This window comes from Lissotriton helveticus, chromosome 8 (assembly GCF_964261635.1).
Source record: "Lissotriton helveticus chromosome 8, aLisHel1.1, whole genome shotgun sequence".
Classification (NCBI taxonomy): Eukaryota; Metazoa; Chordata; class Amphibia; order Caudata; family Salamandridae; genus Lissotriton; species Lissotriton helveticus.
In genome coordinates this window covers 912,564,977-912,581,540 of record NC_136069.1, presented here as the reverse complement: position 1 = coordinate 912,581,540, position 16,564 = coordinate 912,564,977, and the positions used below count along the sequence as shown (strand labels likewise).

Genomic DNA, 16,564 nt, shown 5'->3' with positions numbered 1-16,564 from the left:
TTTGCTGTATTATGACATTTGCTCTGCCTCTCATGTATGTCCAGCACATTTGCTAATAATTTTGCTCTCTCAGAGATACACCTTGCTCCATCCCTCTTTCAAGTTATCCCACAACTTTTTGCTGCAATTCATATTGAGTAACCCCCCATTTTTCCGTGCATTTTTCTTCTACAACTGTTTGACTGTGCCACTATAATTTGCTATACATGGGTAGGCTTAAATCTCTGTCACACCTACCTCACTCAACAAAGACTGTTTTTGTTAAGAACTCTAAAGTCTTCTCAGCCTTTTCAAAGTTAGAGGATTACCTCACCTCGTCAGGATCGGCCATCGCAATGGAGCCATCCCAACCTGCTTCGGCAAAATCTAACATCAAGAGACTGAAAAAAGACCCTCCTTCACCACCTAAACAATCTACACCTGTCTCAATGGAGATACTACTGGACGAATCAGGTCTTTTCGCCCTTTTCTAGAGGAAATTAGATCCCTTCGCCCTTTCATGGAAGAAACCAATGTCAAACTTCAAGCTCTAACGGACAATTGGTCACTGATGGACACAAGGGTATCCTCAGTTGAGCACTCAGTTACATCCCTTCAGGAGACTTGTTCCACTGTATCCCATCTGAATTCTCAAGTTTCTGCTCTTCAACGACAGGTGGAGGAGTTGGAAAACAGAACTAGGCGGAATACCTCCGCATTTACGGTCTGGTGGAGGGACTTGAGGGCTCTGACTCGCTTTCCTTTTTCAAATCGTTCTTACCCAAACTGCTTCGGCTCCCGGAGGGCACAGACCTCAACATCCAGCGTGCTCATCGCTTGGGTCGACCACCTACTTCTGCTTCCACTTCACAGAGACCTAGAGGCGTCATTCTTTACTTTTTGGAATACACGGATCTTCTGAAAGTCTTGACAGCTGCCAAATCTTCTCCCAAGCTGACATGGTCTGGTTCCTCTTTGTTTTTTGCCCAGGACTATGCAAAGGCTACTGCCAATCGACGTAAGGCCTTCTTGGCTACGAGAGATGACCTTCGTTCAATGGGAGCAAGATATGGCCTTTACCATCCTTGTTTGTTCAAAGTCACCTATAACAACAAGACGACCACCTATGAAGACCCGGTTTGTCTACAGAGTTTCATCAATGCGCACAAGACCTCCACCATGGACTCCTCTGGGCCTTCGTCCTCTTTCCCTGGCTGAGATGCAGCTATCTTAGATGCTGTTATGATGTTGCATTTTACTTTTTCTACTTTTTTGAGAAGCTTTCATTCATTGCTCTTGACCTTCTTTAAGTCCTGTTGATGTTCATTGTTGTTGATATTCTCGGTTCATTTTTGTTTGTACCCTAATCCCTATTTTCCCTTCTTCTTTGCAGGAATCCCTCCTCGTCTATGATGTCTCCCCGGCTCCTCACCTAGTCGACCTCGGATGTGTTGCCTTACCCATGTGGTCCCATCCCCCCCCCCCCCCAGTTCCTTCTCATCCTCTCCTTTTGTAGGTATGTTTTCCTTTTGTCCTTCCCTTTTGTTCTTTTTTTTGTTTTGTATTCGCCCCTTTATGCTTTCTTTCTTCCACCTATACATTTGTGAAAGTTTTATTTTCTCAGGATCTGTCTGCTCTTTGCACTCATTCTCTCTCCTCCTTTGCTCTTTTTTATTCTTTCTATTCCTATCATGCTTTTTCCCTTCTTCCCTTCTTTCATACTCCACGCCTTTTCTTCCTTTCTTTTCCTCTGTATTAATGCTGCATATTTCCCTTTCTTACTTCCACTACTTCTCATGGGCTTTTATCTTCAACTTTACTGTTTCGTTTATCATAGGTTATTTTGTATGACATGTCACTGAACATAGTTACATGGAATGTTAAGGGTATTAATTCTCTCATCAAACGCCAACGCATTCTGTCCCACTTAGCTAAGCTGAATGCTGTTGTAGCTTTCTTACAGGAGACTCATCTTTCTGATACCGAATCTGCAAAACTTAAGAGGGGATGGGTGGGTGAGGTCTTCTATTCACATGGGGATGGCAAAAGTAATGGTGTAGCAATTCTGTGCCGCAAAGCTATTCCTATCTCAATTATTTCCCAAGAATCTGATGATTATGGTAGATGGACTTTTGCAAAGTTAACAATTAGAGCTGTTCCAGTCTCTCTTTTTAATGTCTACGCTCCCACCGTGGGTGAACCTCTTTTTTTGGGCTGAATTCTCTCAACATGTCACTCGTTTTGTGGATGAGAACTTCATCCTTGCCGGGGATTGCAACCATCCCTTGGATCCCTTTGTTGACAGGAACTCTCCTGCTCATTACATACCTAACAAACCACATAAGCTCTTTACCCAGACTATCTCTCACCACAAGCTCATCGACGCATGGCGTTTGTGCAATGCGACTTTAAAAGAGTTCACTTTCTATTCTCCATCCCATCATTCCCAATCACGACTTGACTATATTTTTGTCTCTCACAACATTGCCCAAACCCTCAATACCGCTGAAATTGGTCCGATTTTGCTCTCGGACCATGCCCCTGTCTTGATCAGTATAGACGTTCTACCCAAGCCTGTTGGGCCCAAGAGGTGGCGCTTTAACAACGCTTTGCTACTGGATCCCAAGTTCACCTCCTCCTTTCGTGCCTTTTTTGATGAATTTTTCTTACTTAATGACACTCCTTCCATTCCACAACATACTATCTGGGATGCCTTTAAAGCAGCAGCACGGGACTTTATTATTAATTTTGTGGCAAGGAAACGTAAGGCTGCTCGTAAATCTACTAAAGATCTCCTATGTGACATTAAGAGACTGGAACACGCCTACTTTACCTCACACTCACAAGACAACTTGGTTGCTCTTGTAGCTGCCAAAATGAGTTTTAACAAAAAATCTACGGAGGATGCCTCCCTATACCTGCTGAAGTCTAGTGCTAAGTTTTATGGTGGAAAAAACAAGGCTGGGAAGATTCTTACTAATTACCTGAAGGTAAAACATAAATTGAATATTGAATCCATATATGATGCTGACTCTGTTCTCAAACACCAAGATGCTGACATTCTCACTGAGTTCTCCCATTTTTACAAGACTCTGTACTCCTCTGAAACCCAACCTTCTCCCCAATCTCTTACACACTTCTTCTCCACCATCCAGAAACCTGCACACTTTCCTCTTGACCTCTCATTTAGAATCGGACATTTCTTAGAAGGAATTACTTACTGCCCTCCAACACCTTACGCTCAACAAAGCCCCGGGGCCAGATGGCTTCACTGTTGAATTCTACCTTCATTTCTCCAAGCTCCTTATTCCTAAACTGCACTCTCTTCTGGGGTCATTCCATGCCCTTGGCCGCTCCTCTGGATCCTTCTCCGATGCTCACATTTGCTTGATCCCCAAAGAAGGGAAAGATGTAAAGTATTGTAAGAACTATAGACCTATCTCCCTAGTGAATATCGACTATAAAATATTTGCTTAAGTCGCTGGCGGTGCGCCTGGATCTCTTGCTCCCCGACCTTTTGGGTGAAGAACAATCTGGGTTTGTGAAAGGCCGCTTTATAACTGACAATACTAGATTACTATTCAATAATTTGTCAAAATCCTCACGCTTACAGCATCCCCTCGCAGCGATAACCCTGGATGCCGAAAAAGCGCTTGACAGGGTCGAATGGCCTTACCTTTTCCATACTCTCAAATGGTTTGGTTTTGGTCCCAATTTCATCTCCCTGGTTTCTCTTTTGTACTCCCGCCCACGCGCAGCAGTTTGTGCGAACGGCCAGGTCTCTTCCTTTTTTGACCTTGGCAGGGGTGTACGCCAGGGTTGTCCCCTCTCCCCTTTCCTTTTTAATTTGGCCTTAGAACCCTTTTTGTCCAAACTGCGTCAAAATCCTAACATTCATGGTTTTCAGACTACGAATTCCCACATTAAACTTGCTGCCTATGCAGATGATATCTTACTCTTCCTCTCTAACCCCACGGTTTCAATTCCAGCTTTCCTGGAGGAAGTACGGAGTTACTCCCTGATATCTGGTTACAAACTTAACAATGACAAATGTGAGATCCTGCCCCTAACTAAATTTCCCTTTAAGACCGACTTTAGTGCCTCCAATTTCTCTTGGAGCCCATCGCATATCAAATATTTAGGTCTGCACATCACCCCTTCCATTTCTGACACTATCTCCCTTTGCCTGACTAAATGTATTCAAAAGTTATCGGATTTAACTACTAGATGGCACCCTCTTTACCTGTCTTGGTGGGGTCGCCTTGACACCATTAAGATGATGTTGTCTCCTATAGTCCTTTACACCATTTGAAATATTCCTGTCCCTATTCCCTCCAATGTTTTAAAGAAAATTAACAAGGTCTTGACTTCATTTTTATGGAACAACAAGAAACCCCGGATGTCCCTCGCTAGATTGATTCATCCTGCATCCGAGGGTGGAGTTAACTTCCCAGATTTCCCGGCTTATCAAAAAGCCTTTCTACTGCGCCAAGCCTCCTACTGGTTACAGGATCCTATCTCTCCATGTCCTCTGTGGGTTAGGGTTGAGCGCCTTTTTCTCTCTCCCTTCTCGTTTGCGGAGTATTTATCTTTTTCCCGTAAACCATCTTCGACTCCCACTCTCATTCACAAATTTACCACTAAGCTCCTCCTCTCCTCCAAACCCCCTCCTCCACTTCCATTGCCGACCTCCTCTCCTCCACAATTTGGCATAATAACTATATCTTAATTCATGATAAGCCCTTTTACTGGAAGTCCTGGAGACAAAGGCTTAGTTTGTGTATCACAATTATTTTCACAATCTACCTTTCTGCCTTTCTCGACTCTGTGCTCTTCCTTTGCTCTACCTGCATCGTTTGCCCCCAAGTACCTTTTACTCAAAGCAGCGGTGATGGCTTCGTATACCCGGCTAATGCACGCTCAGACATCTTCCTCCTCCCCCACATGTGCTACACGACTTCACTCTCTCCTTCGCACTATACCCAAAGCTACCACTCTCTACAAATACCTTCATGCTCACGAATCTATTAGACCCAAGTCTAGGGTAGAGGAACAGTGGGAACAGGACTTTGGCACCACTTGGGCAATTCCCGTCTGGGACAAAATATGGACCAAGATTCGTAAATCGTCCAGAGCGGCAACCCTGACGCAATCTCTGTTTTTCATCTACAACAGGTTGCTCCAGACACCCTTTACCCTCAATAAGAGGTTTTCCGCCATCCCGGATGTGTGTTGGTCTTGCTCCTCCCCGCAAGCTACCCTGTTCCACATGCTGTTTACTTGCAAATCTGTGCATGAGTTCTGGTTACAGGTATGGGCTCAAATTAATGTCATTTTTTGCACTCAAATTCCTTTCTCTCACGGCCACATCTTCCTGGGAAGTCTTTCACCTTGCTAGGAGGATGTTGACCTTGACGTTCGCATTGTTGACTTATTGCTGGCTGTTGCGTTCCAGCAGATCACGGTTAATTGGAAGGCTTCATCTAGCATCTCCTTTAAAGCAAGGTGGTATAATGTTTGCCATAACCATAGGCTGGACACTACTTTTGTCTTCCCTACTACAATGGCTGCTAAGCGTGCAGAATTATGGCTTCCTATCACGATATACTTAGATAAGTGTGCCCTACGTTCTTTCCGTCCACAGCCTACTCAACAGGAAGTCTCTAAACCACCTTGAATGCCCTTCGCATTTCATTTTTCTTTTTTTTTTACCTTTGTTCTTACCTGTTCTTTGAGTATTTCTATTTGATTGTATATATAACCATTGTATCATCTATGCTTCATTATATTGCCCGTGATTTGTTTACGCCCTTGACTTTATAGCGATACTTTTCTTGATTGCTTCTGTGTTTTTTTTTCCCTTTGCTTTGTTTTCCCTTCACTTTTTCATATATTGTTGATGATACCTTGTATTTCCATCAATAACATTTTTCTTGAACTTAAAAAGAGTGTGAAGATGCTGACCTAACAAACGAAATTCTGTAACAATCATTTTTAAACGCTAGAAGAAAAGCAATTAAATAACTAACAGGACATCAAGCTACTTAGGAATTAGGGAGGCCAATGGTTTTTCATGTCCTTTAAATCGTCAAAGACCGCAATACCCTATTGACTTGGTCCACAGCACACAAAATAACGAAGGAGGGTGGTGGATGTCACCACTGGGCCCTACAGCTGAAGTGGGGGGGGGTGTCTAAGAGCAGTCAGAATTATGAAGGCATTTGCTGGGGTTTGGAAAAACTAACCTTTGAGTACCTACTTTGAGTTCAGGTAGCTTATCCGGCCCCTTGGAGCCTAACTAATAACTCAGGGTATACTTATGTGACCAGAAAGTGGAACACTCAAATAATGCTGTAGCTCAACAAGTACAACGGAAATGTTTTTCAACAAATTTATCACACAAGATCATGTGGCGGTAACAAGCTCCTTCATGTTTAAATGTGTCAGACCGCTCTCAGTAAAACTAACAGACCTTTCTGAATAACTACAGTACTCCTACATATTCAAATGCTTGCCAGCTCTACTGCAAAACTAGAAACACTCTGCACTCTAGGAAGAACTATTTCAGGATGATGAATTCGATAGGTTCCCTGGTAGCCATACTGTTTGCTTAAATGCTTAAATTCCACCAAGTTCAGAAATCTGCCAAGCAACATGGAAACGGGAGCAAAACTACACATGTAGCTTGACTTCTAACCTATTCTTTTTAACTGACTAAAAATCCTGTACTCTCATGGAATGATATTCTTAAGCAAACACCAGCCAATGCACACCCAAGTGAGTCAATCTGGAAATTACAAAGCCCACAGGATGTGAGACTTCTGACACTTAAAGGAAAACAAATAACCATTTGCTGATAGTTGCACAATTTCAAGCACAAGTGTTCTAATTTTGACCATTTCAGAACTCAGTGAACTTTTGTTAGGAGTCTAGAACATTCACCTTGGATTCATGTGTTATTCCTAACAAGTGTTGAGACTCATCAAAAATAAAGTTCTCTTCTTAAGGATATATGACGAGAAACTATTCACAAAATGAGAGGCTGAGGAGAGTTCAAGGAGAGAGTGACAATTCTGTGTCTGAACACTAAAGATCCTCAACTATTCATACAATACCAAACTCCCACAACAGAAACTCTTACTTCGCAGTAATTCGCAACTTAGCATCAATGTTTTGTAATGCTACTTGCATAAATATTGGATAAACTTAAACCATACTTCATGTCTACATTAGTAATATTCCTTTCAAGTGGCTTTTCAAGTTGCAACATTTTGGGGAACATTTACATCACTGATAGAGCATTATTTAAGTGAAGTGAAGTTTTGTTTTTATGGGATACAGGTGACTTTGCCACCAAATCTGGTTCTGTCAGGGATGGCACAGAAGCTCTTCTTGTAATGCAGCAAACACCATATTAGGCTATAAGAGGCAGTTGTTGGCCTTATTTTCTCATCATTGTGTAAGTGCCCATAAAGTTGTGAGCTATGTTCATTTTATAAGTGCAGCACCAGTTGAGTATGTCAGAAACATATGTTGCCTTATCAAGTTACTTAACCCCTTGGCCGCGGCGGTAATTCCACCCGGCGCTCGGGGAAACCGCGCGGCTCCTCCATGCTCGTGACGGAACCAGTCCGTCACGAGCCACGGTGGCTGTGCTTGTGACGGAATGGTTCCGTCACGGCCCCGCCCGCTCACTACAACGCGCCGCGCAGGCGCGGCGGCCGGGCCGTGACGGAACCATTCTGTCACCAGCACAGTACCACCGTGGCTCGTGACGGACTGGTTCCGTCACGAGCATGCAAGGGGTTAAATACATATTCCGTATGACTGATTTATTATCGAATGACCACCAGCTTTACAAACACTTAATCTGTATGAATTAAAACAATTTGTTAGTGGAGACGTAAAGGAACGCAAAATAAAATTGAATGTGCAAAAAATGGATGTCTTCATTTCTTTTGCTCTCTCTTATATGACAAACGAGTACTTTGTTTACAAATAAATAACAGAAGCTGGAAAGGAAAAAAAAAACAGACGTGTAACCTTAGCCGTTTTTGTTATTGTGAAGGGTGTAACAAGAATTTCTATGTGACAAATCTAGTATGAACAAATGCTAAAGTAACACTTATGGGCTATTTGCAGTAGACAATCTTAATGTTACTGAACAAATCATGCTTTACAGATACTTTTCAGCCATTTTATGCTAAAAAGGTGAAATACAGTACGACTGATGTCTCAGGACAGAAAAAACTCTTAACGGTCATCAATCATAAAAAAATCTCTTCCTAAATCTTTAAATCTCTACGATTTTGATAAATATTAGTACCTAGTATAGTGGTAATTTGATAAATACCAGAAGAGTGGAAAAGAAAAACATAAAATCGTCAAGAAGGCAGAAAAGGGCAGCTGTGATGATATTAATGACATATGCCTAATACGCAAAGCAGGCCTTCAGGTGTGTTCAATTCATAGATTTAAATGTATTTTACGTCAGGGAAGAAATTATCTAGTGGTGATCTGATGACATGAGATTTAAATATGTTTTCTCCTATATCGTGTAATCATGGGCACATGACTTTCTCCGTGAACCACCAAAAATGGAATACCTTTGAGGCAGATAATTTCTCTTCTGGACACGACTGAACATCTAAATTACAGTTTAAATAATAGCAATCAAGAATTTAATTGACTCATGTTTTGTCAGCATTCATAAAAAATATTCAAGTATAAACAAAAAATTAGAAAGCACCTTTAATTATATGTGGAGTTACTGTGGTGTTTTTCATCTCCGGAATAAAGGTTGTTTTTTCTGTTTGCAGAGGAATGTTATTTCTGGACCGAGGTATCAAAGGTGGTGGCGGTGCGATGGTAAGCTTCGGAGCTAAACCTTTGAAGAAAAGTGATTGACAAGGTCAATGCTCCAAACCATATAAGAAACACTTTGAATCATATCTAACTCTGAGGTGAAAGAAGAAAACTGCTAGCTTACCTGTAACATTAGTTTTGCAGCATGGATTCTTAGATTCAAATGGTTTGCATAATTCCACTATGTTGTGGTGAGGACTAGAGATAGTGATTTATTACTAAAGTTTTAGCTTTTTATGCATCGACCATAGGCGAGGTCTATGAAGGTGCATATAAGCCCACAATTCTCAAGTGCACAGCCTCCATCTTTAGATTCTTTTTTTTCTTTTTAAATCACTAGCCTTTTCGTTTTCCTCTGCCACATTTGTCAGGAAGGTGGGGTTAGGCTGTTAATGCAGAACAGCAGCACAGTGCGAACAATTCTTACAGGTACGTACTTAGTTTCTTGTGCAGCGTGAACTCCTCTAGATTCATACACTTTGCATAGATTTTACAGCAGTTCGTTTCAAGTTTTATTTATTTATGTTTACGGAACTCTTTTGAGATCCACATAAAAAAACATATCATTACATTCCTTAAGATATTGAAAAAGTGATATTACAATACATAGAATAAGGGATAAAAATACAGAGTGAACTGGACGTCGAAACACCCACCTAATACAAAGACAGAAAACATTTAAAAAAATCATACAATTTAAAACAAAACAATTCATTAGGGGGGTTGTTCATGGCCGCAATAAAAGCAGTAGCAGACAGAATATTCAATTGGAGACATATGGGTCTTAGCCACTTTCGCCTTTGCGACATTAGAGCTGGGCAAACAAAGATGACATGGAACAGGTCCTGATTTGTCATATTGCAGCGATCACATAAGGCTGATGAACCATACCATCTGGATAAGAGAGATTTCAAAGGAAGTAAGTCTTGCCTTAGTAGAAACAATAGACGCCTAACTCCATGAGGAATGTTCCAAAAGACATAGGGATGCGCAATCCCCGCCAGACAGGATTCAATAACTGGAGTGGTGCCTTTCTTTAGAATACGATTCTCTCTATCCAGTCTACAGCAGTTCGTCCCTCTTCCAAAGGTGTGTGAGAAGGGTATTAAGATCTTAAAATTTGATTCAAATATTATTTTTACATCAGCGCTTCCTTCCTTGCCTGGATGTCGACACAATGTTGAGTAAAGGTGGGTGCAGGGTGCCACACTGCTACTGGGCAAATACCTTTTAGTTAAATTTTCCCACGTATATTTATGAGGCCCCATTCTTGCTTGTCGAGTGTGCTCTTGGTTTAAAGGCAAGAGTTGTCCCTTCCATTGAGCAGCACATTTGGCTAGCTTAGAATATCCATCAGGTTACAGAAGCCTGACACCGGATTCCCTTTTGATTGTGGTGCATGTGCCACAAACAACTGTTATTTTCCTAATGTCCTTTGTAGCTTGCAAATAGTACTTGATGGCTCTCCAGACATCTAGTGTGCGTGTTCATTTCTGCAGGTATTTTGGAAAAACTCCAGCAACTGGATGGCCTGATTAATACGAATGTTGGATGCTACTTTGTGTATCAATTTGAGGTTTGTTCTCATTGCTATTTTGTCTTAGTGTACCTGGAAGTACGGCTCTTGTATGGTAGGTGCTTGTGTCTCACTTATATTTCTCAGTGATGTGATTCCCACCAAAAAGGCAGTGTGTAGTGTAACGTTTTTTTTAATTCCGCTCTGTAGTTTTAGCAGTTGTGTTCCAACCGTGTTTAAGCTCCACACTAGTGGTGGGCTAGACTTTGGTGGGCCTCAGATAGTAAATACCCAACCCTATTCCAATTTCCTATTCCTTAAATTTGCTTTGTGACAACCATTAGATGCCATACTTTCCCATGTTTTGTAACCATTGCCTCATTAGACAATTAGCAGTGGTCCTGTGTGCCGATGCCCATTCACAGCCCTTTTTACCATTGTATGATATACAGATAGGGAGGTGGTAGGGCTGCTCTAGTACGGTATGTTTCTATCCCTTCTTCGGGTGAATCTGCCCATATCTGATTACACATGTCGTGGTACTCTATGTGCATCTGAGGGTCTACTACCTGACCGTAGATATCTAGTGTGAGTTGCTCCCCTATTTCTTCCTCTTCAAACTCAGTTTGCCCTTTGTCTTTTATGTTCCATAATGACTGGGACATTGTACAAGGCCATTATGGCATTAAATTCCTTTTTTGAAGCATAACTACCATTTCAGTCTCAATTCTGTGTTTCTGTCTCATGATGTCGAATTTGACACCTTTGACCTTGACTATTTTTGGACTTGTATATCCTAGGTTGTGGTGTTTCAGACTACTTACTGTCTGCCTTCCTCTGGGTCTCGGTCCTCAGTACTCTTGTTGGTGTCGAGCCAGAAGGCTTACGCTTTAATGCCACATCAGTAGCTTTCTTTTTTGATCTGTGTGTTAAGTTCTTCTGCCTTTCCAGCACTGTTTTCAACGTCAAGGGCTTAGTCTTTAAATCGAGCCTAACAGACAGCATATACTGTCTGGTTTTACAAGGCATACTGTAAGCTTAGTAAGAACATAGAAAGGCTTACATCCCACCCATTGCTTCCCACTGGTTGGCTTTATTGTCTAATTTTCTTTGTTTTTCATTCAATGGCTTTTCTTGTCCATCTTTTATGCGTTCCCCTCTTGAGCATAACCTCTTTACTATCTTCTTGACTGGCTGTGTCCTTCCACTAATAACTTTGTCAACGACGTTTTTCTTTTTGGTTGAGCACTCAGAGTGTATGTGTTTTTCAGCTCTTAACTTCTTGTGTTTCTCTACGCCATACCCAGCCAAATACCAGCCCGCAGCCTGAGCTCTGTGTCTGCTCTTACCCTTGTGGCTGCTCACTCTCTCCCATGTACTTCTCTCTTGGTCTCAGACTCTACGATGCTGTCTCCCTAGTGTGCTTCTCCCCCTGCCAGGTCTCCCTGGTCCCACAATCCATATTTGTGTCTCCCTCATGTGCTTCTCTCCCTGCCCAATCCCCCCTGAGCCCCATCTCCTCCCTACTACTTTCCCCCAAACTGTTCTCTGCACCCCAACATTTATTTTCCTGTTTTTTAGAGAGCCAGGCAGGAAATTGCAGCCAGCCCTACAGAAAAGCCCTTTTACCCACTTACAATTTATTTTATTCACTGATCTAAGTAGTGGCCGCCATGCTAAACTGGTCAATTTTGTTTTTTAAATGACACCCATGGGTGCACACACGTCCTGATGCATGGTGTACAGTGACTGCATCAATGCGCTCTGGTTAAAAATCATTGCTTTTTTAGCAACGCTATTCAGTATCAACAAAATGAATTGGCAAAGCCAGTTGGTCCCAGAGGGGAGGCCTATTGGCTTTGCCAAGTCTTGTTACTTTACTGGAGTTTGATGTTTTCGGCTTCGAAAGCCATCCTTTCAGAGACAGTCCGCTTAGGCTGTTTGTGTAGTACCATATTGTTTAACTCTGTTAATATCAGTTATGTCTTCGACAGCAGAATCCTGAATATGTTTTCCCCGTGCCTCCTTACTACCCTATAGGGCTGAGGTCTTCAAACCTTTTTGCTCAGAGCCACCCTACCAACATTTTTTTGACGTAGGTCCCCTTCTTCAAAACTATATGGAAAACTGGGGGAGTGAAAGGGACATGTCTGAGCGCTAGGGGAGAGGCTTGTGAGATCATTTCAGGGGTACTTTTTCATTAACTCATAATCCACACTAAATGAGAGACGTTTAAAAGAACAGATATTAAAAAAAAGCTGAAATAGATTAAAAAACACACTACTCTATTAAATGGGCTATTGAGAGCCCTTCGCACTGCTGGGCTGAAATGCAACTGCCCCTTCTCTACTAATGATAGCTGGGGCCCTGAGCAGCAGGATATCCCCTCTTCCTATTTCACTCCTCTCGCACCATGCCTGGACAACATTCCCATCTTAAAACAGACTATCTGTCCCTTTGTGAAACCATTAGCTCCCATGCATTGCCCCCCTCTTTGCAGCATGGAAGCCCTCAGAATGAATGCTCTCCCCTGCCTCGATTGTATTGCAAGACAGCCACAATTGTGATGTAGTGGGCCCTTCACACTCCTGGGTCTCAGTTCCACTGCACCTGCCTTACCAGTTAGAGCTACCCCCTTATAACGTGGGCAGTCTCCACTGCCCCTTGTTAAAATCCCCCCAACCTGTCCCATGGACAAGTAGATATTTTATTAAATTCCAAACCCCTGGGTAGGTCGCTTTGCGACCCACAAGAAATCTCTACATGAAACTAAAGGAGTTTCATACATTAGGGGTAGCAATTTCCAAATACCGATTCACAGACAATTGCAATTAGGAAAACGCTATCCCTAACATCTGTACATATGGCCCAAAGTCTGGTGTTAACCACAACCATTTGTTTTTATTCAGTGCCAGCTTTTTGGATGTTTGTTATAATGGTGAGGGTCCAGCAGCTCCCACATTGATAAAGTTTTGCAAAAGCCATGTCAAAACAAGACACGCACTGCCAGAACCAAAAGGCTGACCACCTATGTCAGACCTACTGGCTTTGCCAACTCTTGTTTGTTTTCATGTTTCCCATAACCTTGTTAAAACCGGCTACACTGATTTCATTACAAGACCGGAGGCTACATTATGCATTTATCCTTTAATAGCAACTCACACAGCCGCACTACATCACAAAGGATAAAGTTCTAGAGTCATAACAAAGGATGTATCTAGGAGATGATCTGCCTCTTTTAAAAGCGGCTCGCCAGCAGATAAGTCACTACTATTACTTGCTCCTTGTCTTTAAGCCTAGACTTGTATTTTGCTTTACTCTTTATCTCTATATCGCTTTATTTTCATTGTATTGTATAACCTAGGTACCTTTATGCCTATTTGGACCTATTTTCAGTGTTTTAAGCCTGTTTTTCAGCGTTTTCTGGCAACCTCGCCATGCTCTTCCTTTAACTCTGTGTCTCAGCACAGATCTTGATGGTGGTGGGTGGCGCAGGCTTCCCCCCTCCCATCCCACCCTCCCTACTAATGGACTTCCAATTTATGGTTGTCCACCTCCCTTCTCCCCTATAAAACGCGCGACCGCGCTTCCTCTCATACCGTCTTTCTGACCGTCCTTCCCTCTTTCCGCCGCCTTAAACGCGCGTCGGATCTCCGCTTCATGCGGCAGAGGCGCGCCTGAGATTTAGATCCATTTCCTGACTTTTGGATTAGAGGAAAGCACGCTCGCGACACCCGCGTTGCGTGCCTTCCCTGCCAAGCCACTTTCCTTTCCCCCGGCGGCTGAGCTCGAGCGCGACTGATTTAGCTTGTCAGTTGCTCTGCTTCAGCCGCCGGGGACCTACGACCACTGCGCTCGTCTCCCTGACTCATCTAGGACTATATCTAAACACGCTTTTAAGCGTCCCTTCATTTCACCAATACTTCCCTGCCTTTTCAATACTCTGCTGTAGCCTTAAACTTTAACTTCCCCATTATTTCACTTTTTTATTATGCTGTTCACCATAATTATACCCCTTCACCTATAAATAATTACCTTAATTACCTTTTAATTACCAAAAAAAAAAAAAAAGGGGGAATAGCCTGAGGCTTCACCTGCAAAAAAAAAAAAAAAAAAAAGAATACCAATTAAAAAAAAAAGAAAAAAAAAAAAGGAGAGGAGTAATAGGGGGATCTAATTATTACCTTACCTGTTAATAATCTTTCTTCACCACACCATGTCTGACGTGGATTCTGATGATGCCACTGCTAGCTCACCTGCCCCCTTTGACGATTCGCTTAAAAAATTTCTGCAACAAGAAATTAAGTCTTGCATGATGTCCTCCCTCAGAGATGTCATGCTCTCTAAAAGACCAGGTGACCCCCAGGATCTCCCCTTACACGGTAAGAGACCCAAAAAGACCAAACATTGCGAAAGCACTACAGGCCCTAGCGCCTTTCAAAACATAGGAGGTCCTAGCACCTCACTTTGGATGGGAGGCCACCGCGCCCCACTTGAACCTGATGTCCCTCGGGACACTCCTTTGACCGGTGCCCATGGCGGCACAAATGTGTACGGTGTCCCTCGCGGCACACTTTGGAATAGTGCTATTCAAACAAATACAAATGTTGGTCTTGACTCCTCTCCCTCCTCCTTGGATGACAACTCCTCCAAAGACCCCTCAGACGAGTTCGTCTTTGACCTGGATGAGGTCCAACATGATCTCAACTCCCATTTCGATCCGGAACCTACTCCAAAGAATATTATTCTAAACCCTATTGGGGAGGAAATGTTTTCCCCCCTAAACATTTCTCACCCCAACAGCTCTAAATGGTTCCCGCAGGATCATGTTTCCAAATTTGTGGCACGCTGGTTGAGAAACCTTCTGGATAGAAACACCAGAAACACAATGAGGTCTGAATCCCCCAGACCTACCATTGATGACAGTCTGCCAAACTCCAAACCTAGACCCTAGCCTCATTAAATTCCTATTTAAATTAGGACGTGACCCCAGAAAAGGCTTGGAGAGGGCCCTCAAGGGCTGCCAAGACCGACTCCTGGACGTCCTGGGACCCTTGGTTAGAATCCTAGATATGGCGGAGCAGTCCCACCTCTCCTCTACCCCCTTGAACGTCGACCTCGTTCGAGGCTGGAGCCAAAGGGCTATCGTCCTCCTTGGCAACGCCAACTCTGGTTTGAACATTGAGAGGAGGAGATCTATCCTGAACAAAATCAACCCCAAATTAGGTGACATGGCGGAGAAAGAACCCTCCCAGAACCCCAAAGGCCTCCTTTTCGGAGAGGACATAATCAAAGAAATTGGCAAATATGTAAACACCTTTACTGCCCTTGATAGAGCCCAGAACAACCTGAGACGGGTCTTCAACACCAACCTTTTTGGCCAGGCCGGCAGAAGGGGTCGCTCTTCCGGCCGAGGCAACCAACGACCCTACTCATCCTTCAGAGGAACAGGAAGGGGCTTCTACCCCCCTAGACAACCCTTCTTCCCCCAAAGAGGAAGAGGCCCGAGAAACCGTGGCTCAAGAGGCCGAGGCGCTCCCAACACCTCCAACTCTACAAGTAAGTACTACTCCTCCTTCTTCTATCCCCATAGTAGGGGGCAGGCTAAAACAGTTTTATCATGTTTGGGATTCAATTACCCAAGACCCATGGGTTTTAGAAACCGTCAGGGGCTTCAAGATAGACTTCTTACAGATTCCCCTCCAGTCACACCTACCCCACCCCTTTGTCCTCTCAGAAGATCAAGAAAAGATCGTGGAGGAAGAAATCGCTTCCATGCTCAAAAAAGACGCAATAGTGGAGGTTCCTTGGTCCGATGCAAGGTTCATAAGCACTCTGTTTCTCGTTCAAAAAAAGGACAAGGGTTGGAGACCCGTAATAAACCTTCGAGAAGTCAACAAATTCCTAGTTTATCGCCATTTCAAAATGGAGGGTATCCACCTCCTGAGGGATCTCCTTCTGGAAGGGGACTGGATGGCCAAGTTAGACCTGAAGGACGCTTACTTCACGATTCCTATGTACAAGGAACATCAACCCTTCCTTCAATTTGCTTGGAAGGAACATCTCTACCAATTCCAAGCTCTTCCCTTCGGCCTCTCCTCTGCCCCTTGGTGCTTTACCAAGATCATGAAGTGTGTCGTTACAATTCTAAGAGAGAGGGGTATCCGCCTCATCATTTACTTGGACGATATTCTTATCATGTCC

At 43.2% G+C, this 16,564-nt stretch overlaps 1 protein-coding gene across 1 annotated transcript in view; it reads right to left on the bottom strand.

Annotated features, from left to right (window-relative positions):
* Positions 1 to 16,564, bottom strand: part of DCBLD2 (discoidin, CUB and LCCL domain containing 2) — a 526,471-nt gene that overhangs the window by 108,546 nt on the left and 401,361 nt on the right. The window contains exon 11 of the mRNA XM_078657730.1: positions 8,729 to 8,866. Within this exon, the coding sequence (XP_078513856.1) occupies positions 8,729 to 8,866 (138 nt within the window). The remainder of the gene's footprint in view (positions 1 to 8,728; positions 8,867 to 16,564) is intronic.